The following is a 26777-nucleotide window of genomic DNA, read 5'->3' on the forward strand; positions in this document are numbered from 1 at the left end:
CTAACCTGTGTGTTTGTTAGCTAGTATACGAGTTCTTCCATCATTGCTAACCTGTGTGTGTGTGTTAGTTAGTATACGAGTTCTTCCATCATTGCTAACCTGTGTGTGTTAGTTAGTATACGAGTTCTTCCATCATTGCTAGCCTGTGTGTGTTAGTTAGTATACGAGTTCTTCCATCATTGCTAACCTGTGTGTGTTAGTTAGTATACGAGTTCTTCCATCATTGCTAACCTGTGTGTGTGTGTGTCCAGGAGGAGGAGGTGCAGCGTGAGGTGATTAAACAGGAGGAGTCAGTAGACCCAGACTACTGGGAGAAACTGCTGAGACACCACTATGAGCAGCAGCAGGAGGACCTGGCCCGTAACCTGGGAAAGGGCAAGAGGACCCGCAAGCCTGTCAACTACAATGACGGCTCTCAGGAGGAACGAGGTAGTAGACGGGGTACAGAACAGCGCTGCACAATGCAACCTTTTTTACCTACTCTGTGTGTGTGGATGTGGACGTGTGCTTATGTGTGTGGTAGGTAGGGTGTGTGGAATAAGAGTGTGTATCTTTTGCGTTATGTTGGAGCATGTGTGTGTGTGTGTGTGTGTGTTAATGGTTTGTGTTCATACTACATGTTTGTCTATGTCCCATCTCTGTCCTCTGTGTTTTTTTAGGTGTTTCTACTAGTATTCTAGGATTAAGCATGGGCATGATGTTTCCTTCCTACTGTCTCAGTACTCTCTCCTATCTGTCTCTAATAAGATTGGGGTCAATTCCAGTTCAGGAAGTGAATTGAAATTCAATTAATGTTTGACAATTTCCCATTGACAAGAAAGTGACCCCAACCCTGTTAATGATTTTGGTATTGACTAGTTTAGTTTTCTTGTGAAGTTGGTTGAAGTGAATTTATATCTATGTGATTGTATCTGTTCTTCACTCTTTCTTCCTTCTCCCCTGAAAACAGAGTGGTCTGTGTCTTAAAACTCTCTGATTGGCTAATCCTGTCTCTTCCCCTCCCCTCTCTCCATTCTATAAGCAGATTGGCAGGAGGATCAGTCTGACAACAACTCAGATTACTCTGTGGCCTCAGAGGAGGGAGATGAGGACTTTGATGAGCGATCAGAAGGTAACAAACGCTATTGTCATGAATTCAAATTGATTACAGTGTATTCGGAAAGTATTCAGACACCTTCACTTTTTCAATTTTTTTTTATGTTATAGCCTAATTCTAAAATGGATTAAATAGAACATTTTGTTCATCACACAACACCCCATAATGACAAAGCGAAAACATTATTATTATTTTTTTTAAACATTTTTGCAGAAATACATTATTTACATAAGTATTCAGACCCTTTGGTATGAGACTCGAAATTGAGCTCAGGTGCATCCTGTTTCCATTGATCATCCTTGAGATGTTTCTACAACTTGATTGGAGTCCACCTGTGGTAAATTCACTTGATTGGACATGATTTGGAAAGGCACACACCTGTCTATACAGTGCATTTGTAAAGTATTCAGACCCCTTCACATTTTGTTACGTTACAGCCTTATTCTAAAATTGATTAAATTGTTTTTTCCCTCTCATCAATCTAAACACAATACCCCATAATGACAAAGAAAAAACAGGTTTTTAGAAATTTTTGCAAATTTATAAAAAATGAAATATTACATTTACATAAGTATTCAAACCTTTGTTCAGTACTTTGTTGAAGCACCTCTGGCAGCGATTACAGCCTCGAGTCTTCTTGGGTATGACGCTCCAAGTTTGGCGCACCTGTACAGTGGGGGGGAAAAGTATTTGATCCCCTGCTGATTTTGTACGTTTGCCCACTGACAAAGAAATTATCAGTCTATAATTTTAATGGTAGGTTTATTTCAACAGTGACAGACAGAATAACAACAAAACAATCCAGAAAAACGCATGTAAAAAATGTTATAATGAGGGAAATAAATATTTGACCCCCTCAATCAGAAAGATTTCTGTCTCCCAGGTGTCTTTTATACAGGTAATGAGCTGAGATTAGGAGCACACTCTTAAAGGGAGTGCTCCTAATCTCAGCTTGTTACCTGCATAAAAGACACCTGTCCACAGAAGCAATCAATCAATCAATCAGATTCCAAACTCTCCACCATGGCCAAGACCAAAGAGCTCTCCAAGGATGTCAGGGACAAGATTGTAGACCTACACAAGGCTGGAATGGGCTACTAGACCATCGCCAAGCAGCTTGGTGAGAAGGTGACAACAGTTGGAGCGATTATTCGCAAATGGAAGAAACACAAAAGAACTCTCAATCTCCCTCGGCCTGGGGCTCCATGCAAGATCTCACCTCGTGGAGTTGCAATGATCATGAGAATGGTGAGGAATCAGCCCAGAACTACACGGGAGGATCTTGTTAATGATCTCAAGGCAGCTGGGAGCATAGTCACCAAGAAAACAATTGGTAACACACTACGCCGTGAAGGACTGAAATCCTGCAGTGTCCGCAAGGTCCCCCTGCTCAAGAAAGCACATATACATGCCCGTCTGAAGTTTGCCAATGAACATCTGAATGATTCAGAGGACAACTGGGTGAAAGTGTTGTGGTCAGATGAAACCAAAATGGAGCTCTTTGGCATCAAATCAACTCGCCGTGTTTAGAGGAGGAGGAATGCTGCCTATGACCCCAAGAACACCATCCCCACCGTCAAACATGGAGGTGGAAACATTATGCTTTGGGGGTGTTTTTCTGCTAAAGGGACAGGACAACTTCACCGCATCAAAGGGACGATGGACGGGGCCATGTACCATCAAATCTTGGGTGAGAACCTCCTTCCCTCAGCCAGGGCATTGGAAATGGGTCGTGGATGGGTATTCCAGCATGACAATGACCCAAAACACACGGCCAAGGCAACAAAGGAGTGGCTCAAGAAGAAGCACATTAAGGTCCTGTAGTGGCCTAGCCAGTCTCCAGACCTTAATCCCATAGAAAATCTGTGGAGGGAGCTGAAGGTTCGAGTTGCCAAACGTCAGCCTCGAAACCTTAATGACTTGGAGAAGATCTGCAAAGAGGAGTGGGACAAAATCCCTCCTGAGATGTGTGCAAACCTGGTGGCCAACTACAAGAAACATCTGACCTCTGTGATTGCCAACAAGGGTTTTGCCACCAAGTACTAAGTCATGTTTCGCAGAGGGGTCAAATACTTATTTGCCCCATTAAAATGCAAATCATTTTATAACATTTTTGACATGCGTTTTTCTGGATTCTTTTGTTGTTATTCTGTCTCTCACTGTTCAAATAAACCTACCATTACATTTATAGACTGATCATTTCTTTGTCAGTGGGCAAACGTACAAAATCAGCAGGGGATCAAATACTTTTTTCCCTCACTGTATATGGGGAGTTTCTCCCATTCTTCTCTGCAGATCCTCTCAAGCTCTGTCAGGTTGGATGGGGAGCATCGCTGCACAGCTATTTTCAGGTCTCTCCAGGTTCAAGTCCGGGCTCTGGCTGGGCCACTCAAGGACATTCAGAGATTTGTCCTGAAGCCACTCCTGCGTTGTCTTGGCTGTGTGCTTATGGTCATTGTCCGGTTGGAAGGTCTGAGTGCTCTGGAGCAGGTTTTCATCAAGGATCTCTGTTCTTTGCTCTTGATCTTGATCTTTCCCTCTCCTGACTAGTCTCCCAGTCCCTGCCGCTGAAAAACATACCCACGACATGATGTTGCACCACCATGCTTTACCGTAGGGATGGTATTGGCCAGGTGATGAGCGGACCTGGCTTCTTCCAGATGTGACGCTTGGCATTCAGGCCAAAGAGTTCAATCTTGGTTTCATCAGACCAGAGTATCTTGTTTCTTATGGTCTGAGAGTCCTTTAGGTGCCTTTTGGCAAACTCCAAGCGGGCTGTCATGTGCCTTTTACTGATGAGTGCTTCCGTCTGGTCACTCTACCACGAAGGCCTGATTTTTCTTTTTTTTAAATTTATTTCACCTTTATTTAACCAGGTAAGCTAGTTGAGAACAAGTTCTCATTTACAACTGCGATGTTGCCAAGATAAAGCATAGCAGTGCGACACAAACAACAACACAGAGTTACACGTTGAATAAACAAGCGTACAGTCAATAACACAATAGAAAAAAAGAAAGTCTATATACAGTGTGTGCAAATGGCATGAGGAGGTAGGCAATAAATAGGTGGAGTGCTGCAGATATATGGTTGACCTTCTGGAAGGTTCTCCCATCTCCACAGAGGAACTTTGGAGCTCTGTCAGAGTGACCGTTGGGTTCTTGGTCACCTCCCTGACCATGGCCCTTCTCCCCCGATTGCTCAGTTTGGCCGGGCGGCCAGCTCTAGAAAGAGTCTTGGTGGTTCCAAACTTCTTCAATTTAAGAATGATGGAGGCCACTGTGTTCTTGGGGACCTTCAATGCTGCAGAAATGTTTTGGTACCCTTCCCCAGATCTGTGCCTCGACACAGTCCTGTCTCGGAGCTCTACGGACAATTAATTCGACCTCATGTCTTGGTTTTTGCTCTGACAGGCACTGTCAACTGTGGGGGTTTTCGGTGACAAGCCACTTTTTTTCATCCTCCTGAGGTTGAAGAGGCACTGTTGCAAAATGACGTTTCCACAAAATGATGATAATGCTTTGCTACAAAAATGAAGCGTAACATTTCCGAATGCACTGTATGAGTGTGTGTATGTGTCCGTGCAAATAAATTATTCTCTGTATGTGCCAGTTCGAATTAGTTTTTGCTTTTGTGTTTTCCTGCAAATGACAGAAAGTGAAAGAGTGTAAGCATTTGTGTGTGAGAATGAGCGCGAGAGAGAGTGACCGATTCTGTTAGCCAGTTATAACAGGCCAATTAAATTATAGTAGTACCAAACTATTCCACACTACAAGTCTAAGTAAGCAGAAGCACAAACGAATACTTCATGGCCGACGGCAGTTAGAAAGGGCGGTAAAGCCCCAACTACTGATACAGGGTTAGATATTTGTTCATCCACCTAATGGTTCATTTAGGATTGGGGATAGAATAATCTGATTCTAGATCTGTGGTTAAGGTCAGTTCTACCTGGAGTGTTACGAAGCTAACATCTTTCAAACGGCCCCTACAGATTATACAGAAACAGACTAACTCCTGCATCGACTTGTTAGACAGGGCAGCTAAATGTACAGAATATATCAACTCTGTACAGTGAATCATCCATGTTCTTTTTAAGGATCTGTTAAAATTCTTATTTTGAAGTTTATAGTGTGGTGCTCATACATAGAATTAGAAGAAACTGGTGAATGCACTTGTGATTACATCCATTCTTTGAGTTTATGGATATCCAATCATTGTTAAGTTAATATATGATTGTGGTCAACATGACATTTGGTTAACCTCTCTAGGGTAGGTGGCACCAAATCGTCCCACATACGTAACAGCCAGTGGAATCCTGTGGCGCGTTATTCAAATACCTTAGAAATGCTATTACTTCAATTTCTCAAACATATGACTATTTTACAGCATTTTAAAGACAAGACTCTCGTTAATCTAACCACACTGTCCGATTTCAAAAAGGCTTTACAACGAAAGCAAAACATTAGATTATGTCAGCAGAGTACCCAGCCAGAAATAATCAGACACCCATTTTTCAAGCTAGCATATAATGTCACAAAAACCCAGAAGACAGCTAAATGCAGCACTAACCTTTGATGATCTTCATCAGATGACACACCTAGGACATTATGTTATACAATACATGCATGTTTTGTTCAATCAAGTTCATATTTATATCAAAAACCAGCTTTTTACATTAGCATGTGACGTTCAGAACTAGCATACCCCCCGCAAACTTCCGGCGAATTTACTAACAATTTACTAAATTACTCACGATAAACGTTCACAAAAAGCATAACAATTATTTTAAGAATTATAGATACAGAACTCCTCTATGCACTCGATATGTCCGATTTTAAAATAGCTTTTTGGTGAAAGCACATTTTGCAATATTCTAAGTAGATAGCCCGGCATCACAGGGCTAGCTATTTAGACACCCAGCAAGTTTAGCCTTCACCAAACTCCGATTTACTATTAGAAAAGTTTGATTACCTTTGGTGTTCTTCGTCAGAATGCACTCCCAGGACTTCTACTTCAATAACAAATGTTGGTTTGGTCCCAAATAATCCATAGTTATGTTCAAACAGCGGCGTTTTGTTCGTGCGTTCAAGACACTATCCGAATGGTAAATAAGGGTTACGAGCACGGCGCATTTCGTGACAAAAAAATTCTAAATATTCCATTACCGTACTTCGAAGCATGTCAACAGCTGTTTAAAATAAATTTTTATGCAATTTTTCTCGTAAAAAAGCGATAATATTCCAACCGGGAATCTGCAATTAGGTAAACAGACGAAAGAAAATAAAGCATGGGGTCGACTCGGGCACACGCCTAAGCCCATTGTCCTCTGATCGGCCACTTGTCAAAAGCGATAATGTGTTTCAGCCTGGGGCTGCCTCGATATCGTTCAGCTTTTTCCCGGGCTCTGAGAGCCTATGGGAGCCGTAGGAAGTGTCACGTTACAGCAAAGATCCTCAGTCTTCAATAAACAGAGGCAAGAAGAACAACAACTTGTCAGACAGGCCACTTCCTGCATGGAATCTTCTCAGGTTTTTGCCTGCCATATGAGTTCTGTTATACTCACAGACATCATTCAAACAGTTTTAGAAACTTTAGGGTGTTTTCTATCCAAAGCCAATAATTATATGCATATTCTAGTTACTGGGCAGGAGTAGTAACCAGATTAAATCGGGTACGTTTTTTATCCGGCCGTGTAAATACTGCCCCCTAGCCCTAACAGGTTAAACTACAAGTGTTTTGAAATGGAAGGGTTGCAGGTAAAAATTCTGGTGTAGAATAGCTTTTAATTTACATTGTTGGAACAACATTTCCATTGATGAAATTCACACAAAAATCCAGGACATTTATGTGTGTATGCATTATGTAAGAAAGACAATATATATTCTATATAAAGAAGCGTTTTGGTGGCAAAACAGTAATTCATACAATGTTAGTCAGAAATGTGACATGATTTGGTCTGGGTTCGAACCATTGATTTATTGATTGAACGGCAGATGAGTTACCGATTGGTGGTAAATAAAATAGTAATGACTGCAGATTTTACCCTGAGTGAGCGACTCAAAATCCTGTCATAATCGTAAATATTTCCATGCTAAACGGTAAACGCGTTGACAGAAGTTTAATCTGATGATGTTCACTCTCCTCAATTGACGTTCGCGGCACAGAACATTCCGAACGGATTTTATTACAGCGCGACAGATACAGTAGCACTCGCGGTTACGTTTTTCGTTATTGAGGTGTTCCTTTCGATCATCCGCCCGTTTCGATTACTACAGTCAGTCAGTGAGTGAGTGCTCTTTCAAGATCAGATATATCGGGGAGTAGCAGCATCGTCTGTGAATACGCTAGCTACTAATTCAATTTGAAGGGATGTATTGGCATGAGAAACATATGTTAACATTGCCAAAGCATTTACATTTACATTTAAGTCATTTAGCAGACGCTCTTATCCAGAGCGACTTACAAATTGGTGCATTCACCTATAATATCCAGTAGAACAACCACTTTACAATAGTGCATCTAAATATTTTAAAGGGGGGGGGGGTTAGAAGGATTACTTTATCCTATCCCAGGTATTCCTTAAAGAGGTGGGGTTTCAGGTGTCTCCGGAAGGTGGTGATTGACTCCGCTGTCCTGGCATCGTGAGGGAGCTTGTTCCACCATTGGGGTGCCAGAGCAGCGAACAGTTTTGACTGGGCTGAGCGGGAACTGTGCTTCCTCAGAGGTAGGGAGGCGAGCAGGCCAGAGGTGGATGAACGCAGTGCCCTTGTTTGGGTGTAGGGCCTGATCAGAGCCTGAAGGTACGGAGGTGCCGTTCCCCTCACAGCTCCGTAGGCAAGCACCATGGTCTTGTAGCGGATGCGAGCTTCAACTGGAAGCCAGTGGAGAGAGCGGAGGAGCGGGGTGACGTGAGAGAACTTGGGAAGGTTGAACACCAGACGGGCTGCGGCGTTCTGGATGAGTTGTAGGGGTTTGATGGCACAGGCAGGGAGCCCAGCCAACAGCGAGTTGCAGTAATCCAGACGGGAGATGACAAGTGCCTGGATTAGGACCTGCGCCGCTTCCTGTGTGAGGCAGGGTCGTACTCTGCGAATGTTGTAGAGCATGAACCTACAGGATCGGGTCACCGCCTTGATGTTAGTGGAGAACGACAGGGTGTTGTCCAGTGAACGACAGGGTGTTGTCCAGTGAAATAGATAATAAACAAAAGTGAAATAAACAATAAAAAATGAACAGTTAACATTACACTCACAGAAGTTCCAAAGGAGTAGAGACATTTCAATTGTAATAGTATGGCTACATACTGTGTTGTAGAGATTTCCACTGCATTTCAGCCCTGCCACAAAAGGACCAGCTGACATCATGTCAGTGATTCTCTCATTAACAAGGTGTGAGTGTTGACGAGGACAAGGCTGGAGATCACTCTGTCATGCTGATTGAGTTCGAATAACAGACTGGAAGCTTCAAAAGGAGGGTGGTGCTTGGAATTATTGTTCTTCCTCTGTCAACCATGGTTACCTGCAAGGAAACACGTGCCGTCATCATTGCTTTGCACAAAAAGGGCTTCACAGGCATGGATATTGCTGCCAGTAAGATTGCACCTATATCAACCATTTATCGGATCATCAAGAACTTCAAGGAGAGTGGTTCAATTGTTGTGAAGAAGGCTTCAGGGCGCCCAAGAAAGTCCAGCAAGCTCCAGGACCGTCTCCTAAAGTTGATTCAGCTGCGGGATCAGGGCACCACCAGTACAGAGCTTGCTCAGGAATGGCAGCAGGCAGGTGTGAGTGCATCTGCACGCACAGTGAGGCGAAGACTTTTGGAGGATGGCCTGGTGTCAAGAAGGGCAGCAAAGAAGCCACTTCTCTCCAGGAAAAACATCAGGGACAGACTGATATTCTGCAAAAGGTACAGGGATTGGACTGCTGAGGACTGGGGTAAAGTCATTTTCTCTGATGAATCCCCTTTCTGATTCGATTGTTTGGGGCATCCGGAAAAAAGCTTGTCTGGAGAAGACAAGGTGAGCGCTACCATCAGTCCTGTGTCATGCCAACAGTAAAACATCCTGAGACCATTCATGTGTGGGGTTGCTTCTCAGCCAAGGGAGTGGGCTCACTCACAATTTTGCCTAAGAACACAACCATGAATAAAGAATGGTACCAACACATCCTCCGAGAGCAACTTCTCCCAACCATCCAGGAACAGTTTGGTGACGAACAATGCCTTTTCCAGCATGATGGAGCACCTTGCCATAAGGCAAAAGTGATAACAAGTGGCTCGGAGAACAAAACATCAATATTTTGGGTCCATGGCCTGGAAACTCCCCAGACCTTAATCCCATTGAGAACTTGTGGTCAATCCTCAAGAGGCGGGTGGACAAACAAAAACCCACAAATTCTGACAAACTCCAAGCATTGATTATGCAAGAATGGGCTGCCATCAGTCAGGATGTGGCTCAGAAGTTAATTGACAGCATGCCAGGGCGGATTGCAGAGGTCTTGAAAAAGAAGGGTCAACACTGCAAATATTGACTCTGCATCAACTTCATGAAATTGTCAATAAAAGCCTTTGACACTTATCAAATGCTTGTAATTATACTTTAGTATTCCATAGTAACATCTGACAAAAAGATCTAAAGACACTGAGGCAGCAGACTTTGAAAATGAATATTTCTGTCATTCTCAAAACTTTTGGCCACAACTGTAGTGTGTGTGTGAGACTAACATGACATTACCTGTGTCTCTCCCTCCAACCAGCCAACTCCCGCAGGCCAAGCCGCAAGGGGCTGAGGAACGAAAGGGACAAACCGCTGCCGCCCCTGTTGGCCAGAGTGGGAGGCAACATTGAGGTCAGACTGCAGCTTCTATCAGTCTCTCACTGTCTATCACTCTCAAAAGAAAAATCAACATTATTCTCTTCATATCTCCCTCTACAAGCAGTCTTTTCTTTTGCCATGTCTACTTCTGCCTGCACATTTTCCTCTCTCTCTTTACCACTTGTCTTTTGTCTCTTTCAGTGTGTATGTTGCTCTAACCCCCCCCCACACCGTCTCTCTCTCTCTCTCTCTCTCTCTCTCTCTCAGGTGTTGGGCTTCAATGCGCGCCAGAGGAAGGCTTTCCTGAATGCAGTGATGCGCTATGGGATGCCTCCTCAGGATGCCTTCACCACCCAGTGGCTGGTCAGAGACCTCAGGGGGAAGTCTGAGAAAGAGTTCAAGTGAGTCTGTGTGTTAATGTCTATGTTCTATCTATTTTTGTGTGTGTGTGTGTGTGTGTGTGTGTTCCCAGGGGTCCGTATAACAGTATTCTCTCTCCCTCTCAGGGCATATGTCTCTCTCTTCATGCGTCATCTCTGTGAGCCGGGGGCTGACGGAGCGGAGACCTTCGCTGACGGGGTTCCACGGGAGGGGTTGTCACGACAACATGTCCTTACTCGCATCGGCGTGATGTCATTGATCAGGAAGAAAGTAAGCGATGTCGTTTCTTTGTTTACAACATTTGGTATTTTTTCTGATCAGTCATTGGTGTTATTAGTTGATAATTTGTTGTTTTGTTTTCATTTAATTGATGTATGTATTGATTGTGTTGATGTCCAGGTGCAGGAGTTTGAGCATGTGAACGGCCAGTGGTCCATGCCCTGGATGATGGAGCTGGAGGAGAACAGGAGGCTGGCAGCCATCGCTGCTGGAGAAGACGTCAAAACACCTTCTACTGGAACCCCCGCTGACACACAGCCCAACACCCCCGCCCCAGGTACACACACACATACACACATTCACTCACACAGACAGCCCAACACCCCCGCCCCAGGTACACACACACACACACACGCACGCACACACACTCACTCACACAGACAGCCCAACACCCCCGCCCCAGGTACACACACACACACACACACACACACACACACACACACACACACACACACACTCTCACACAGACAACCCAACATCCCCGCCCCAGGTACACACACACACACACACACACACACACACACACACACACACACACTCACTCTCACACACTTTCACACAGACAGCCCAACATCGCCGCCCCAGGTACACACACACAGTAAGATAAAAATATACTCAATCACTTCTCTCATGCTCTCTCTGTCGATAACAGAGGACCTCATTAAGTCTGAAGACACTGGCAAGGAGACAGAGGTAAAGAAGGAGGGAGAGGCAGAAAAGGAGGGCAGGGTGCAGAGCAAGACAGAAGACCCAGAGGTGAGGATTCGTTATTACATTATACTGCACCCTCATCATCCCATCACTACCCTAATCCTCACCCCTTTTTCCTCCTCACAGATTATTGAAATCCCAGACGAGATGGAAAAACGCTCTGAAAGGAAAGAGGCAGAGGGAGAGTCCTCCACCACAAAGAACGACAAAGAAAAGAACAAAGACACAGAAGAGAAGGAGGATAAAGAGACTGAAGAGAAGGAAACCAAGGAAACCCAAAAGGAGATGGCTGACGAGGTGAAGGATTCCCCCACCGAGGTCAAAGGTGAAGGGTCAGAGGCCACAGCAATGTCAGAGGAGGCCAAGCCTAAAGGTCAGTCGGGACAGTCAGGGTGACACATACTGTATTAAGGTCATGTCTTCTGTGGTTGTGACCCCTGACCTGTGTTCTCTCTGTTATAGTGGAGGAGAGCAAAGAGGAGAAGATGGACACCAGTCCTCTTGCAGAGGACAAGAAAGGTAGGTTCTTCTGTTCCATACACACATTTATGCACACACACACACACACACACACACACACACACACACACACACACACACACACACACACACACACATGTGGTGCTTACCCAGTATTCTTCCTCCCTTCAGAGCAAAAAGAGGAGAAAGATGGTTTGAAGACCGAGGAGTCTGGCAAGCTGCAGAATGGAGAGAACACTAAAGAAGGAGTGGCAGCAGCAGCGATGGCGGTGAATGTGAGTGAGGAGAAGAAGAAGGCTACCAAGCAGAGGTTCATGTTCAACATCGCAGACGGAGGATTCACAGGTACACACAGCTCTAGGATCAGCTAACCCTCCCCAACTCCCTCACCTTAACTAGTAACCATTGGGGGGCAGGGGGATGCAAAACTGTCCTTTGTTCATTTTCAGTCTCTCTTAACATCTCTCTCTCTCCAGAGCTCCACTCTCTGTGGCAGAACGAGGAGAGGGCAGCGACCGTCACCAAGAAGACATTTGAGATCTGGCACCGTCGCCATGACTACTGGCTGCTGGCTGGCATCATACAGTATCCTTTCACTCTGTACCAACCTCACTCTGTACCAACCTCACTCTGCTAATCAAAGTGTGGAGGAGTAGGTTATTAGTTGGATCAGGTATGTTAGTGCAGGGCTGGAACTAAAAACTAAATGACCAGGGTTGGAGACCACTGCACTACTCAGCAGGATGTCAGAGGTTTGGTGGGAGAACTGTGAGTCATTACAATGTCATGACCTTTGACCGTGGCACCTCTCAGACACGGTTACGCTCGCTGGCAGGACGTGCAGAGCGACGTGAAGTATGCTATCCTCAACGAGCCCTTCAAGGGGGAGATGAGCCGAGGAAACTTCCTGGAGATCAAGAACAAGTTCCTGGCCAGGAGGTTTAAGGTGCGCTGGGCTGGCGGATGTTTCTGTCTGCTTCTGTCTATTGAACCACTCTGTTGAGCCATCCCTCTCTCCCACTGTCTCTTCCTTTCTGTTAATCACTCTCTCTACCTCTTCTCTCTCTCCCACTGTCTCTTCCTTTCTGTTAATCACTCTGTTTACCTCTTCTCTCTCTCCCACTGTCTCTTCCTTTCTGTTAATCACTCTCTCTACCTCTTCCCTCTCTCCCACTGTCTCTTCCTTTCTGTTAATCACTCTGTTTACCTCTTCCCTCTCTCCCACTGTCTCTTCCTTTCTGTTAATCACTCTGTTTACCTCTTCCCTCTCTCCCACTGTCTCTTCCTTTCTGTTAATCACTCTGTTTACCTCTTCCCTCTCTCCCACTGTCTCTTCCTTTCTGTTAATCACTCTCTCTACCTCTTCCCTCTCTCCCACTGTCTCTTCCTTTCTGTTAATCACTCTGTTTACCTCTTCTCTCTCTCCCACTGTCTCTTCCTTTCTGTTAATCACTCTCTCTACCTCTTCCCTCTCTCTCCCACTGTCTCTTCCTTTCTGTTAATCACTCTGTTTACCTCTTCCCTCTCTCCCACTGTCTCTTCCTTTCTGTTAATCACTCTGTTTACCTCTTCCCTCTCTCCCACTGTCTCTTCCTTTCTGTTAATCACTCTGTTTACCTCTTCCCTCTCTCCCACTGTCTCTTCCTTTCTGTTAATCACTCTGTTTACCTCTTCCCTCTCTCCCACTGTCTCTTCCTTTCTGTTAATCACTCTGTTTACCTCTTCTCTCTCTCCCACTGTCTCTTCCTTTCTGTTAATCACTCTGTTTACCTCTTCCCTCTCTCCCACTGTCTCTTCCTTTCTGTTAATCACTCTCTCTACCTCTTCCCTCTCTCCCACTGTCTCTTCCTTTCTGTTAATCACTCTGTTTACCTCTTCCCTCTCTCCCACTGTCTCTTCCTTTCTGTTAATCACTCTGTTTACCTCTTCCCTCTCTCCCACTGTCTCTTCCTTTCTGTTAATCACTCTGTTTACCTCTTCCCTCTCTCCCACTGTCTCTTCCTTTCTGTTAATCACTCTGTTTACCTCTTCCCTCTCTCCCACTGTCTCTTCCTTTCTGTTAATCACTCTGTTTACCTCTTCCCTCTCTCCCACTGTCTCTTCCTTTCTGTTAATCACTCTCTCTACCTCTTCCCTCTCTCCCACTGTCTCTTCCTTTCTGTTAATCACTCTCTCTACCTCTTCTATCTTTCCTCTCTACACCTGTCATATCCCTTCCTTCTCTCTCTCTGCCTCTCTGTCCTCATATCCCTCTCTCATCTCTGTACTCCCCCTCTCTCTCTCTGTCTCTAGTTGTTGGAGCAGGCGTTGGTGATTGAGGAGCAGCTTCGCAGGGCAGCCTACCTGAACATGTCTGAGGACCCGGCCCACCCCTCCATGGCCCTCAACACCCGCTTCAGTGAGGTGGAGTGTCTGGCTGAGTCCCACCAACACCTCAGCAAGGAGTCCATGTCAGGGAACAAGCCTGCCAACGCAGTACTGCACAAAGGTAGACTCACTCTCTTTCTTTCTCATTGTCTCTTTTCTGTTTCTGCTTTTCTTACCCACTTCCATCATCTATTTTTCTTATTTCTCTCCCTCTCTTCATTGTTTCCTAAACTCTGTCAGTTGGACTTTGGTGGTGGTAACTGTCTCTCTCCTTCAGTTCTCAAACAGCTTGAGGAGCTTCTGAGCGACATGAAGGCCGACGTCACCCGTCTCCCGGCAACCATCGCCCGTATCCCACCCGTCGCCGTGAGGCTGCAGATGTCGGAGAGGAACATCCTCAGCCGATTGGCCAGCCGCGGGTCCGAGGTCACCGGGCAGAGCCAATCACAGACCACGCAGCAGATGCAGGTGCCACGCTGACCAATTCCGCCAGTCCTCCCCTAGGCGTTCTCCCACCCGTGTTTTGGAATCGGAGAGTGACCCTCATCTCACCCCCGCTCTGCACCTCTCCTGTCCCCAAACCAAAACTCACACTCTGGACAGTAGAGTAAGGTCTCTACCCACCAACACCTCTTCTCTGGACACACAGCAGACTACAAATGTTCTGCTTCCTCTTCCCCCAAAGACACCTGGAGGAACACAGTCTGTTTTCCACTGGGAACTCACACCTTCTCTACAGTATCTACCTAATGAACTGCAGCACTGTCTCTGTGTCTGTCTGTTATGTGTCTAACCTTCACACAGAGGTTGTTTTCACTGTATTTTTCCCCAAGCCTGTCTCTAATATAGACAGCGGTGTACCTGGCTCTGTCCCATAGAATTAGAATGGGTAAAATGGACTTATCCACTCCAACTAAAGGTTCTATAATATGTGGACTCGTCGTTCTATGAGTGTGCAGAATTCAATTCCATATGCAACATGTACAATTCAATTGGGTAAATATGAAATCATGTGGAATTTAGTACTATGTCTGTTCTGCCCTTTCCATTTCTGGGTGTGTACCTCTTCTCAGTGTGTGTGTGTGTGTGTGTGTGCGCGCGCTTGTGTGCGTGAGTGTGTGTGTGCTCTTGTGTGTGCGCTTGTGTGTGTGTGTGTGTAGGTGGGCAGACTGCTCTATACTTCCCACAGAGAGACTGTTAATAACTATCAACTGATGAGTATGCTTTAGTAGAATATTATTGGTTCTGTTACACTCCTGCCCCTTCCCCCTCTTCACTGCTCCCTTCACCTGTACACTCAGGTGGTCCATAACACTAGCCTGTTATTGGCTCTCCCCGCTCCTCGGCCACGCCCCGTCCTGCAGCTCTACATTCCTGAACGATTGCATCACAAATGTTCCCAGAGGCCTCGCCCCCTTTTTGCCCAAATAAGGACATGCAATAGCTCCGCTAGTGTAGACACACGGGGCTGCATTGAGAATGATGGCAATCTCTAAATTAATTAAATGTCTTAGTCTAATGTTATGTTCTTTTACATTTTGGAATATTATTATGGTTACCAGCTTGTTGTTTTTATCGTTACAGTTTCTTCTGAGAACTCCAATAAAAAGGGTAACAGTTTGTGAAGCTTGTTTCTTTTCCCTTTATTATGTAAGAGAATTATTACCTGGGCACATTACATTGTATTATAAACTGGGTGGGGTCGAGCCCTGAATGCTGATTGGCTGACAGCCGTGGTATATCAGACCGTAAACCACGGGTATGACAAAACGTGTATTTTTACTGCTCTAATTACGTTGGTAAGCAGTTTATAACAGAAATAAGGCACCTTGGGGGTTTGTGATATATGGCCAATATACCACTGTTAAGGGCTGTGTCCAGGCACTCCACGTTTCATAGTGCTTAAGAACAGCCCTTAGCCATGGTATATTGGCCAAATACCACACCTCCTCAGGCCTTATTGCTTAAATGGTACGTGTCATCATTTCACCTACAAGGTCTGTGGAAGGGCATCATCTGATTTAACTCCGTTTATAAAGTAATAAACCATAGAACACAGGTACGGGAAGAGGAGGGAGTGTGGCTGTAAATGTATGCCGGGAAAGGTGAAAAAGCTCATTTCCTTTTGCAGGAGAGGGAAGGAGAACACATGGACAGTTAGAGGGAGTCGGGCGGACAGTTAGAGGGAGAGGAGAAGAGAGAGACAGGAACAGACTTGTTTTCCCAGACAGACAAAGAGGTGCAATTAAGAAAATTGCGGGAAATTACAGGGCGGGACAAAATACTGCTTTGTAATAGAGCCTGCTGATAACTTATCAGGACAGAGACAGAGGGAGAGAGAGGGTGGGATAGAGCGAGGGAGGGAGGGAGGGAGGGATGGAGAGAGGGCAGTCAGAGGAATTGTAGAGAGCAAGAAGGAAAACGGGGAACAACAGGGAGAGACAGGGAGGAAATGAGTGAGAAAGAAGAGGTAGATAGAGGGACAGAAGAGAGAAGCAGCTGGACTAGTTAACTGGACACAGTGGACAGACCACACTGCACTAACCTCTAGCTCATCTCCGTTCTGTTGTAAAGACTGGATCTATGAGATTGGACTGCTGTCTAGAACACCTGAGCAAAAGTCCATTCAATGTCTTGTGGGTAAGTACTATCTATAGACAGTTAGCATGTGAAGCTCACAGGTGTGAAGGGGAAGAGAGCCCAACTCAAACTGCTGCAGGCGTTTTGTTTCACTAACCAGTATGTTTGTGTGTCTGCAATTCCTGGTGTTAACCACTGTTCTAACACCTGCAGTACAAACCTCTGTTAGTCTGTGCATGTGTGTGTGTGTGCGTGCGTGCTCGCTCGCATGCTTGTGTATGTACACTCTAGTCTTCTGTAATGTATGTATTTAAAATCACACGTGGGAGAACTAATCATTATGTTCTCATTGGCTGATCATTCTGTGTACACGTTCCTATTTTTGAGTTGCACCTGCTTTTGCCCTCAGAAAAGCCTCAATTGGACTCTTGAACTCTCTCTACAAAGGTGTCGAAAGCATTCTACAGGGGTGCTGGCCCATGTTGACTTCCCACAGTTGTATCAAGTTGGATGGATTTTCTTTTGGGTGGTGGACCATTTTTGATACACACAGGAAACTGTTGAACGTGAAAAACCCAACAGCGTTGCAGTTCTTGACACAAACCGGTGCGCCTGACACCTACTACCATACCGAGTTCAAAGGCACTTCACCTGGATTCACCTGGTCAGTCTATGTCACAGAAAGCTTTTGTATACTCAGGGTATTTACATACATTTAAATCTCACGGTTAAATGTCCAGGCAAGAGAAATACGATTTGCAAGTCAAAGTGAAGATTCTTGTTTTGACGATAGTTACTGTCAGACAGGGCTCTTACTTTGGTGTCATTTATTAGTATTTATTTCAAACCCATCCCCCACCAGGCTGCTGAGGGGAGGACAGCTCATAATAATGGCTGGAACGGATGTGTTGGAAACCAGGTGTTTGTTGTTGATACCATTCCACCCATTCTGCTCCAGCCATTACCACGAGCCCATCCTCCCCAATTAAGGTGCCACCAACCTCCTGTGTCCCCCACCCCTCCCTTCAGAGGACAAAAGCAACCTTGTTTTACACACTTTTCTCCCCAGATATTTTTCTACATACATGCTACTTTTCCCACACATGACAAAAATACAGTTCAATATACACTGACTGTACAAAACATTATCACAATAGTTAGGTGCCGATTGGTATTGCGGTTCTCACGATTCTATATGTATTGAGATTCGATATGTATTGCGATTCTATATGTATTGAGATTCCATATTGTGATTTTATTGCGACTCAATGTTCCAAACATACTGCTCACCATATGTCTGCTCCAGACGCACAGAGAGAGCCATGAAAAAACGAGTTTTGATCAGTCATGGAAATAAAAGTGCTGAAAACAAATTGGTTCCCTATTTAAAAAGAAGATGGAGAACAAGATATGAAAGGAAAATAATGGAGTTTTGGTGCAAGTACAGCCAACTATAGCAAAAATAGTATTGCAATATTGTCAAAACGATACGATATATCGTCAAAAATAATATCCCAATATGTAACTGTATCAATGTTTTCCCCCATCGCTATTAGTCAGTGTGAGAGTGTTCTTTCATTGCAGGCAAATTCTTATCACTTGGACTTTGGGTGCGAGAAAAACATACGTGTGTATGTGTGTTAGTCTGTGTGTGTGAGAGTGTGTACATACGCTGAAGGAGTGACTGGATCAAGAGATGTCATCACTTGTGTGTGTGTGTTAGTCAGTGTGTGTGAATCTTTGTGGAAGGTGGTCATCACTTTTGGGTGTTAGAAATGATACACAACAGCAACATGACTGAACAGGGAAAGCCATTCTCACCATCAGCTCTCAGCTCTGTACATGTATCATCAGAGCCTGAAAAGCAGAGAGAAAGATGTCTTCCTGTGTAACAAACTTCACAGGTTCATCAGCCTCCACCTCTAGTGTTCAGATCGTAGATTTTACAGTGTGAAAAACACAATGGGGTTCTGACGTTCCTCTCTCAGCTCCTACATCTCAGATTTAATCAGTCCCCCCAAACCCCAGAAAAGTGGGTCTGTCTCTGTCTCTCACTTCCTCCAGGTCTTCTCCCCTTGGTGGGGCTCTGTCCAAAAAACAAATGTATTTAACCTTGATGTGGTATTATTTGATATATATGCATATTATATATAACTCACACCACACACAAAAAGGCATTCAGACATATGCTGCACACAAGAAACATGGTGCTCTCGGCCCCAGCCACTACAGATCAGGAGCTTTAAAACGTTCACCTCTCACCTACTCCCTGCTGCTTTGCATGTTGGTTGTATTGAAATTTGTAACACTAACTTGAACAGGCAGTCACACTGTAACATCAAGCTGTAAACTTATACAGCCCTGCTTTGTTGCTATGCCGCTTCCGTAGCCACACCAGCTGGCTGTTGCATTGTGGGAAGAGTAGTTTCAGTTTCAAGCTCTAACAGACTTCTGTGGACAAGCTTTTAGTATACATGTAGCCCACCTCTTCTTGTAGCATGCTCACATGTCTTGTATTGCTGCTCACATGAACAGTGTTGTGTAATTGCTATCCTGACTGTAGTTATGTGTGTGTGTTGCTTGTTGTTAGTTTGTAAGTTTGTTGTCATGACCTCCCAGTTGTAAATGGTTTGAGAGCGACACACGGGGGGAAGATCGCACTCTGAAAATAAGGAAGTGTAATGCGAGCATGACCTTTGTGCATCAAACACAAATGGCACACAAAAGGTTAGACACACACACGTGCACACACACAGCTGAAGGAAGAGGGGAGGAGTGGAGGACAGGTGGGTTAGAAGGAAAGAGAGAGAATGAGAAGGACAGAGAAAAATGTATGATTAGTTTAACCAGTATATACCGGAGGGGCTAGTGTGTTTTTCATTCCTGATAGTGGTGGTGTGGAGACATGCAGTTCCTTAGTTTACCTTACCTCTCTCTCTCTCTCTCTCTCTCTCTCTCTCTCTCTCTCTCTCTCTCTCTCTCTCTCTCTCTCTCTCTCTCTCTCTCTCTCTCTAGTTCATTATCTCATTGAGGAACAGTGTATGGTATGACACATTCAGAGTAATCTCACTGGACTGTGTCTGTTTGCAAAACACTAGTGGTGCTATGATCGTTCTGAAGGGATAGAGAGAGAGAGATGTGACATTAGATTGAGGCAAGGAGAGAGAAAGAATTCTAGTTTAATTTTAAAGATGAAAACAAAGCGTTTTTATTGCGGTGACATTTATAAAGTATGTCTATCTGTAAGAGATTCCGGCCTGTCAGCTGGTTTTGTTCCTGTCTGTCTCTTGCTTTCACTGTTCTGTGAAAAGAGACACAAAAAGGAAGGAAGGAGTGAGAGTGTCACAGAACGACAGAGAGAAAAAGAAAAAAGAAGGTGGGGACGGAGGGTAAGACATACACGAGCCTGTCAGCAAGAGTGTCGCTTGTTTTCAGAAGGAGCTGAGAACAGTAAGATTGTTTACTTATCTACCTAACGTGAGATATAACGAGAAAGGGTAAGGGTAAGGGAGGAAAGAGGGTTTGATGAACAGATGAGCGTGGGAGTAAAAGAGGAAGAGAAGACAGGTTGTTTAGAGGGGTGTTCTTTGCGTATGTGATGTTGAATGAGAGAAAAGGAGGAAGAAATAGAGCAAACTAATGTGTGTAGGAGGGCAGTTAGAGAGAGAAAGGGATGATAATGGAAGTAAAACATGATTTTTACCTGTAAGTGTACCCTCACTATCCTGTCTCCTTTTCTTTGGGCCCAGAAGAAGTGAAGGTGAAAATGGTTCGGTGAGTTGAGCTCCCCCCTCTCAAGACTCTTACACTCAGTAGCTCAACCCTGGTCTGGATCTGCCTTTACCTAACGCGTGATGTCAACTTCTCTCTCCTTTACTTGTTCTCTTGTTTTACTTGTTTCTTTACCATCAATACTTTGTTCTTTAGTCTTTTCTGTTGTCTTGTGTGTTTGTAGTTCACACGTAACGTTTTGTTTTTAAACTCTGTAAGAATTCCCAGCTATTTTGCAGTAGTATTTCAAATTCTTGAAATGTTCCCCAATTCTGCCTAATTCTGACTATCAATATCTTTACCATGTCTTGTGTAGCTACAACTACACTGACGCTTGGCAACAGATATCGTTAGCAGCAGGTTGTTCTGTAGAATAGGCTAGTATAGTATCCATTGAATGCAAAGTTGGTGCTTTGTGGTGAGGTGAGTTTGTGGGTAGGTGGTCTGTTTGTCGTCTCTTAGGCCTTAGTCAGGCTTTTCCATTCAAATGTTATGCCAGTTAATTTTCTTGAAACAATATTGTATACTTGTATACTAGCGTATACTTTAAAAAGGTTGCAATAATGCTGTGTCGACTACTCTCTACCATAGTACTGTGTTAATCTATGAGCTGGTAATGGAATGCAGGGTTTTGGGATTTAACTCATCTTTATTCCCACGTCTCATATACTTTCCCACCGAGGGAAGAAACTGAGTATCAAAGAGATGATGTGGCTCAGTGGACAGGTGCGGCAGGGCCAGATGATAACCATTTGTGTGTGCATGTGCTTATGTGCGTTGCCTGATCTGTGTGTGTGTGGTTTATATATACTGTATGTATACACTACCGTTCAAAAATTTGGGGTCACTTAGAAATGTCCTTGTTTTTGAAAGAAAATATACTTTTTTGTCAATTAAAATAACATCAAATTGATCAGAAATACAGTGTAGACATTGTTAATGTTGTAAATTACTATTGTAGCTGGTAACGGCAGATTTTTTATGGAATATCTACATAGGCGTACAGAGGTCCATTATCAGCAACCATCACTTCTGTGTTCCAATGGCACATTGTGTTAGCTAATCCAAGTTTATCATTTTAAAAAGCTAATTGATCATTAGAAAACCCTTTTGCCTTCTTTAGACTAGTTGAGTATCTGGAGCATCAGCATTTGTAGGTTCGATTACAGGCTCAAAATGGCCAGAAACAAATAACTTTCTTCTGAAACTCGTCAGTCTATTCTTGTTCTGAGAAATGAATGCTATTCAATGCGAGAACTTGCCAAGAAACTGATCTTGTACAACGCTGTGTACTACTCCCTTTACAGAACAGCACAAACTTGCTTTAACCAGAATAGAAAGAGGAGTGGGAGGCCCCGGTGCACAACTGAGCAAGAGGACAAGTACATTAGAGTGTCTAGTTTGAGAAACAGACACCTCACAAGTCCTCAACTGGCAGCTTCATTAAAAAGTACCCACAAAACACCAGCCTCAATGTCAACAGTGAAGAGGCGACTCCGGGATGCTGGCCTTCTAGGCAGAGTTGCAAAGAAAAAGCCATATCTCAGACTGGCCAATAAAAAGAAAAGATTAAGATGGGCAAAAGAACACAGAGACTAGACAGAGGAACTCTGCTCTAACCAGAATAGAAAGAGGAGTGAGAGGCCCCGGTGCACAACTGAGCAAAAGGACAAGTACATTAGAGTGTCTAGTTTGAGAAACAGACGCCTCACAAGTCATCAACTTGCAGCTTCATCAATTTGATGTTATTTTAATGGACAAAAAAATGTGCTTTTCTTTCAAAAACAAGGACATTTTTAAGTGACGCCAAACCTTTGAACTGTAGTGTATGTGTGTAATGTGTTTCTCTCTGTGTATCCAGGTGGTTCCACAGGGATATCTCTGGCTTGGATGCTGAGTCTGTTTTGAAGAGCCGGGGCGTCCATGGCAGCTTCCTGGCCCGACCCAGCAGGAAGAACCAGGGAGACTTCTCTCTCTCTGTCAGGTAGGAATACACTCTCTCTCTTTCTTTGTCCTTATTTTCTCTCTCTCTCTCTCTATCAGCTAGGACATCCTACATCTCTTTCTCCTCCTTTCTCTCCATCAGGTGGAGATACTCCATCTCTTTCTCTCCTTCTTTGTCTCTCCTTCTCTCTCCTTTTCTCAACCTACAGTGCCTTCGGAAAGTATTCAAATCCCTTGACTTTTTCCACATTTTGTTGTGGTACAAAGTGGGATTGTAATTTTTTGTCAACGATCTACACAAAATAATCTGGAATATCAAAGTGGAAGAACATTTTTAACATTTGCAAAAAAGAAAAAAAAAGAAAAGTATAACACTAATATACTGTAACTTGATTAGATAAGTAATCAACCCCCTGAGTCAATGCAGTGATTACAGCTTTGAGTCTTTCTGGATAAGTCTCTAAGAGCTTTCCACACCTGGATTGTGCAACAATTCTTTAAGCTCTGTCATATTGGTTGTTGATCAACCATTTTCAGGTCTTGCCATAGATTGGGGCTCCCGAGTGGCACAGCGGTCTAAGGCACTGCATCTCAGTGCAAGAGGCGTCACTACAGTCCCTGGTTCAAATCCAGGCTGAATTACATCCGGCCGTGATTGGGAGTCCCGTAGGGTGGCACACAATTGGCCCAGCAATGTCCAGGTTTGGCCATGGTAGGCTGTCATTGTAAATAAGAATTTGTTCTTTAAATAAATGTTAAATTAAATGAAAAATGTAAATAAATCAAAATCAAGCAGATCTAAGTCAAAACTGTAACAAGGCCACTCAGGAACATTCACTGTCTTTTTTTCAGTGTAGATTTGGTCTTGTAGTTTAGGTTATTGTACTTCTGAAAGCTGAATTCATCTCCCAGTGTCTGGTAGAAAGCAAACTGAACCAGGCATTCCTCTAGGATTTTGCCTGTGCTTAGCTCCATTCCATTTCTTTTTTATCCTGAAAAACTCCCCAGTCCTTAATGATTACAAGCATACCCATAACATAATGCAGCCAATACTATGCTTGAAAATATGGAGAGTGGTTCTCAGTAATGTGTTGTATTGGATTTGGCCCAAACATAGCACTTTGTTTTCAGGACATAAAGTGAATTGCTTTGCCACATTTTTTGCAGTATTACTTTATTTAGTGCCTTGTTGCAAACAAGATGCATGTTTTTCTGTACAGGCTTCCTTGTTTTCACTCTGCCAATTAGTTTAGTATTGTGAAATAAATACATTGTCGTTGATCCATCCTCCATTTTCTCCTATCACAGCCATTAAACTCTATAACTGTTATAAAGTTACCATTGGCCTCATGGTGAAATCCCTGAGCGGTTTCCTTGCTCTCTGGCAACTGAGTTAGGAAGGATGCTTGTATCTTTGTAGTGACTGGGTGTATTGATACACCTTTCAAAGTGTAATTAATAACTTCACCATACTCAAAGGGATATTCAAGTCTGCTTTTTTATTTTTACGCATCTACCAATAGGTGTCTTTCTTTGTGAGCCATTGAAAAACCTCTCTGGTCTTTGTGGATGAATCTGTGTTTGAAATTCACTGCTCAACTGAGGGACCTTACAGATAATTGTGTGTGTGGGTTACAGAGATGAGGTAGTCATTAAAAAATCATGTTAAACACTATTATTGCACACAGAGTGAGTCCATGCAACTTATTATGTGACTTGGTAAGCACATTTTACTCCTGAACTTATTAAGGCTTGCCATAACAAAGGGGTTTAATACTTATTGACTCAAGACCTTTCAGCTATTTATTTGAAATTAATTTGTCAAACATTTGAAAAACATAATTCCACTTTGACATTATGGGGTATTGTGTGCATTCCAGTGACCCAAAAATCTAAATTTGATCAATTTGAATTTCAGGATCTAACAATAAAATGTGGAAAAAGTCAAGGGGTGTGAATACTTGCTGAAGGCATTGTATGTTAACCTACAGAATTTCACTACACTTGCAATAACATCTGCTAGATGTGTATGTGACCAATAACATTTGATTTGAAAATGGGATTTTATTAAATTTGATTTATAGTATATCATCTCTCCTCACTCGTCCTTTCCTCTCTCCTTTTCTTGCCCTCTGTCAGGTACAGACAGATACATTGCATCTCTCTTTCGCTACTTTACTTTTTTAAAATTTACTTAAAACTAGCTTAGGAAGAATTGTCTACTGTTACTGACTGGCCCACGAATGTCCCCTCTCCCCTGATCTTTGACCCCAGGGTGGGTGAGCTGGTGACCCACATCCGTATCCAAAACACAGGGGACTTCTACGACCTGTATGGAGGGGAGAAATTTGCCACACTGTCCGAGCTGGTGGAGTACTACACTGCAGAGAACGGGATCCTGCAGGACACAGACGGCACCATCATCGAGCTCAAATACCCCTTCAACTGCTCTGACCCCACCACCGAGAGGTCAGTGCACTGTAACCTTTACCCTTTACCCCAAACCCTTAATTCCACCAGAGCCAGTCAGTCAAGTCCGTGTACTCTTGCCTGAAATCTCTATCCCCGAACTTCACCATTCAGAGGCCTGTGCTCTGCTTTCACTGTTCTGCTGAATTTCAAATGTTATTTATCAAACTGAAGCAGATCATATAAAATGCTCCTGAGACATCCAGTCATTTTGTAATTAATACTTTCTTAATCTAAACGCTTTATGTTGAGGATCATAAAGCTTTCAGAAGGGAATGTAATTCTATGGCCTTTACTTTGAGGCGTGTGCGTGTGCGCGTGCGTGTGTGTGTGTGTAAATCCCTAATGTCTGCCCTCATTGCCCCTCCTTTCCCCGCTCTCTTTTCTCTCTCTCACTGTCAGTTTAACTTCCCTTTCTTGCTGCGGTTGGAAACTTTAGATTTTGACACATTTGAAAACAGTGACCAGACCCTCAATATCTTCCTCTATCTTAACCATCTCACTCTTGCTCCGTTTCAGTCTTTCTGATCTCTTTCTTGATACCCATATCACATGTACTGCTGTGATGTTATGCTTTATGGTCTCATTTTAATGCAGAGCTGTCATGCTATGATATTTATGCCTCTGTAACTTTCTCACTCATCATTATTCACAATCCATTCATGATTATCCGTAATCATGGTAGCATCCACATTAATGCAGAAGTGTTTAGAAACATATTGTATTCTTATTTACAATAAAAGTGACTCCACAAAATAATCGGAAACACAACCAAAACTAACTGAAAATGCATCCAACAAGTTAGTAGAGCCACATGCTTGATGTAGTCATTGCGTGCTAGGAATATGGGGCCAAATATTTGGGGGACTATGTACAAAAAGTGCTGCAATTTCGAAACGTTCACCTGATATGGATGAAAGTACACTCAAATTCTGCACTTTGGGGTGAGGTATGGGGGGGGGGGGGGGGGGGTTGGTGATATGGGGTGAGGTATGGGGGGGATTTGGTGATATGGGGTGAGGAATGGGGGGGATTGGTGATGTGGGGTGAGGAATGGGGGTGGGGGAGGGGGGAGGGGGTTGGTGATATGGGGTGAGGAATGGGGGGGATTGGTGATGTGGGGTGAGGAATGGGGGTGGGGTGATATGGGGTGAAGGGGGAGGGGGTTGGTGATATGGGGTATGGGGGGGATTGGTGATGTGGGGTGAGGAATGGGGGTGGGGTGATATGGGGTGAAGGGGGAGGGGGTTGGTGATATGGGGTGAGGAATGGGGGGGATTGGGGATGTGGGATCAGGAGGGGGGGTAGTTTGTGTGGGGGTCAGGCTATTAATATCATGCTGTCTTGAGCCACGAAATCTTGTCATCAGAATTTTCCGACCGCAATGCAGGAAGTTCAGATGAAGAAATCAAGAACTGCGCCTAAATTTAAACAGCAGGCATCACTCAGAGACGATCCTCATACTAACTAGTGTAAACTCTCCCAGACACAGACGCATGCACTCAAACACACACTCAGATACACTATACTCTCAGGACAGAAATACCTTGCATAAACCCACATACAGTGCATCGGTACAGGCCGTAAATACACATTAGTAACCAAAATGTCCTCAACCATTTATTAAAGTCCTCTACTACTTTCCATTCCCACGCAAAGCAGTTACAGTACATTATATTTACACTCGCTTTCACTGTCTATCCGGTAGCACTGAACAAGCTGCAAACCGTACTTTTACAGTATAGTACTAGACAGCCCTGTTCTAACACACTGGCTTCTACTTTATGAGCTGCTTATTACAACCATGATTAGCTGAATCAGATGTGTTAGAGCAGGGCTGGAGCTAAATCCTGTACTCACAGCAGCTCTCCAGGAGGAGGGTTGGCC

General features: G+C 44.0%; 2 protein-coding genes across 10 annotated transcripts in view; both read left to right on the plus strand.

Moving 5' to 3' along the window:
* LOC115187718 (chromodomain-helicase-DNA-binding protein 4) overlaps positions 1 to 15752 on the plus strand; it is a 49573-nt gene extending 33821 nt beyond the window's left edge. For 3 of the 5 annotated variants that reach the window (XM_029746734.1, XM_029746725.1, XM_029746716.1), the window contains 14 exons: positions 252 to 441; positions 1025 to 1111; positions 9850 to 9941; positions 10176 to 10309; positions 10415 to 10559; positions 10689 to 10845; positions 11221 to 11324; positions 11406 to 11652; positions 11742 to 11798; positions 11931 to 12104; positions 12236 to 12344; positions 12573 to 12705; positions 14052 to 14247; positions 14404 to 15752. In XM_029746734.1, the coding sequence (XP_029602594.1) occupies positions 252 to 441; positions 1025 to 1111; positions 9850 to 9941; positions 10176 to 10309; positions 10415 to 10559; positions 10689 to 10845; positions 11221 to 11324; positions 11406 to 11652; positions 11742 to 11798; positions 11931 to 12104; positions 12236 to 12344; positions 12573 to 12705; positions 14052 to 14247; positions 14404 to 14606 (2028 nt within the window). In that variant the 3' untranslated portion in view covers positions 14607 to 15752. The remainder of the gene's footprint in view (positions 1 to 251; positions 442 to 1024; positions 1112 to 9849; positions 9942 to 10175; positions 10310 to 10414; positions 10560 to 10688; positions 10846 to 11220; positions 11325 to 11405; positions 11653 to 11741; positions 11799 to 11930; positions 12105 to 12235; positions 12345 to 12572; positions 12706 to 14051; positions 14248 to 14403) is intronic. The other 2 variants (XM_029746750.1, XM_029746743.1) reach the window with 2 other exon arrangements.
* A 780-nt stretch (positions 15753 to 16532) lies between these two features.
* Positions 16533 to 26777, plus strand: part of LOC115187775 (tyrosine-protein phosphatase non-receptor type 6-like) — a 35491-nt gene continuing 25246 nt past the window's right edge. Inside the window, exons 1-4 of one of the 5 annotated variants that reach the window (XM_029746827.1) lie at positions 16534 to 16766; positions 20456 to 20480; positions 22339 to 22461; positions 24696 to 24890. In XM_029746827.1, coding sequence (XP_029602687.1) covers positions 20473 to 20480; positions 22339 to 22461; positions 24696 to 24890 — 326 coding nt within the window. In that variant the 5' untranslated portion in view covers positions 16534 to 16766; positions 20456 to 20472. Of the gene's footprint in view, positions 16767 to 19780; positions 20157 to 20455; positions 20481 to 22338; positions 22462 to 24695; positions 24891 to 26777 lie in introns of those variants that run through there. The other 4 variants (XM_029746837.1, XM_029746804.1, XM_029746813.1 and 1 more) reach the window with 4 other exon arrangements.

Source organism: Salmo trutta, chromosome 3 (genome assembly GCF_901001165.1).
Source record: "Salmo trutta chromosome 3, fSalTru1.1, whole genome shotgun sequence".
Taxonomy (NCBI): domain Eukaryota; kingdom Metazoa; phylum Chordata; class Actinopteri; order Salmoniformes; family Salmonidae; genus Salmo; species Salmo trutta.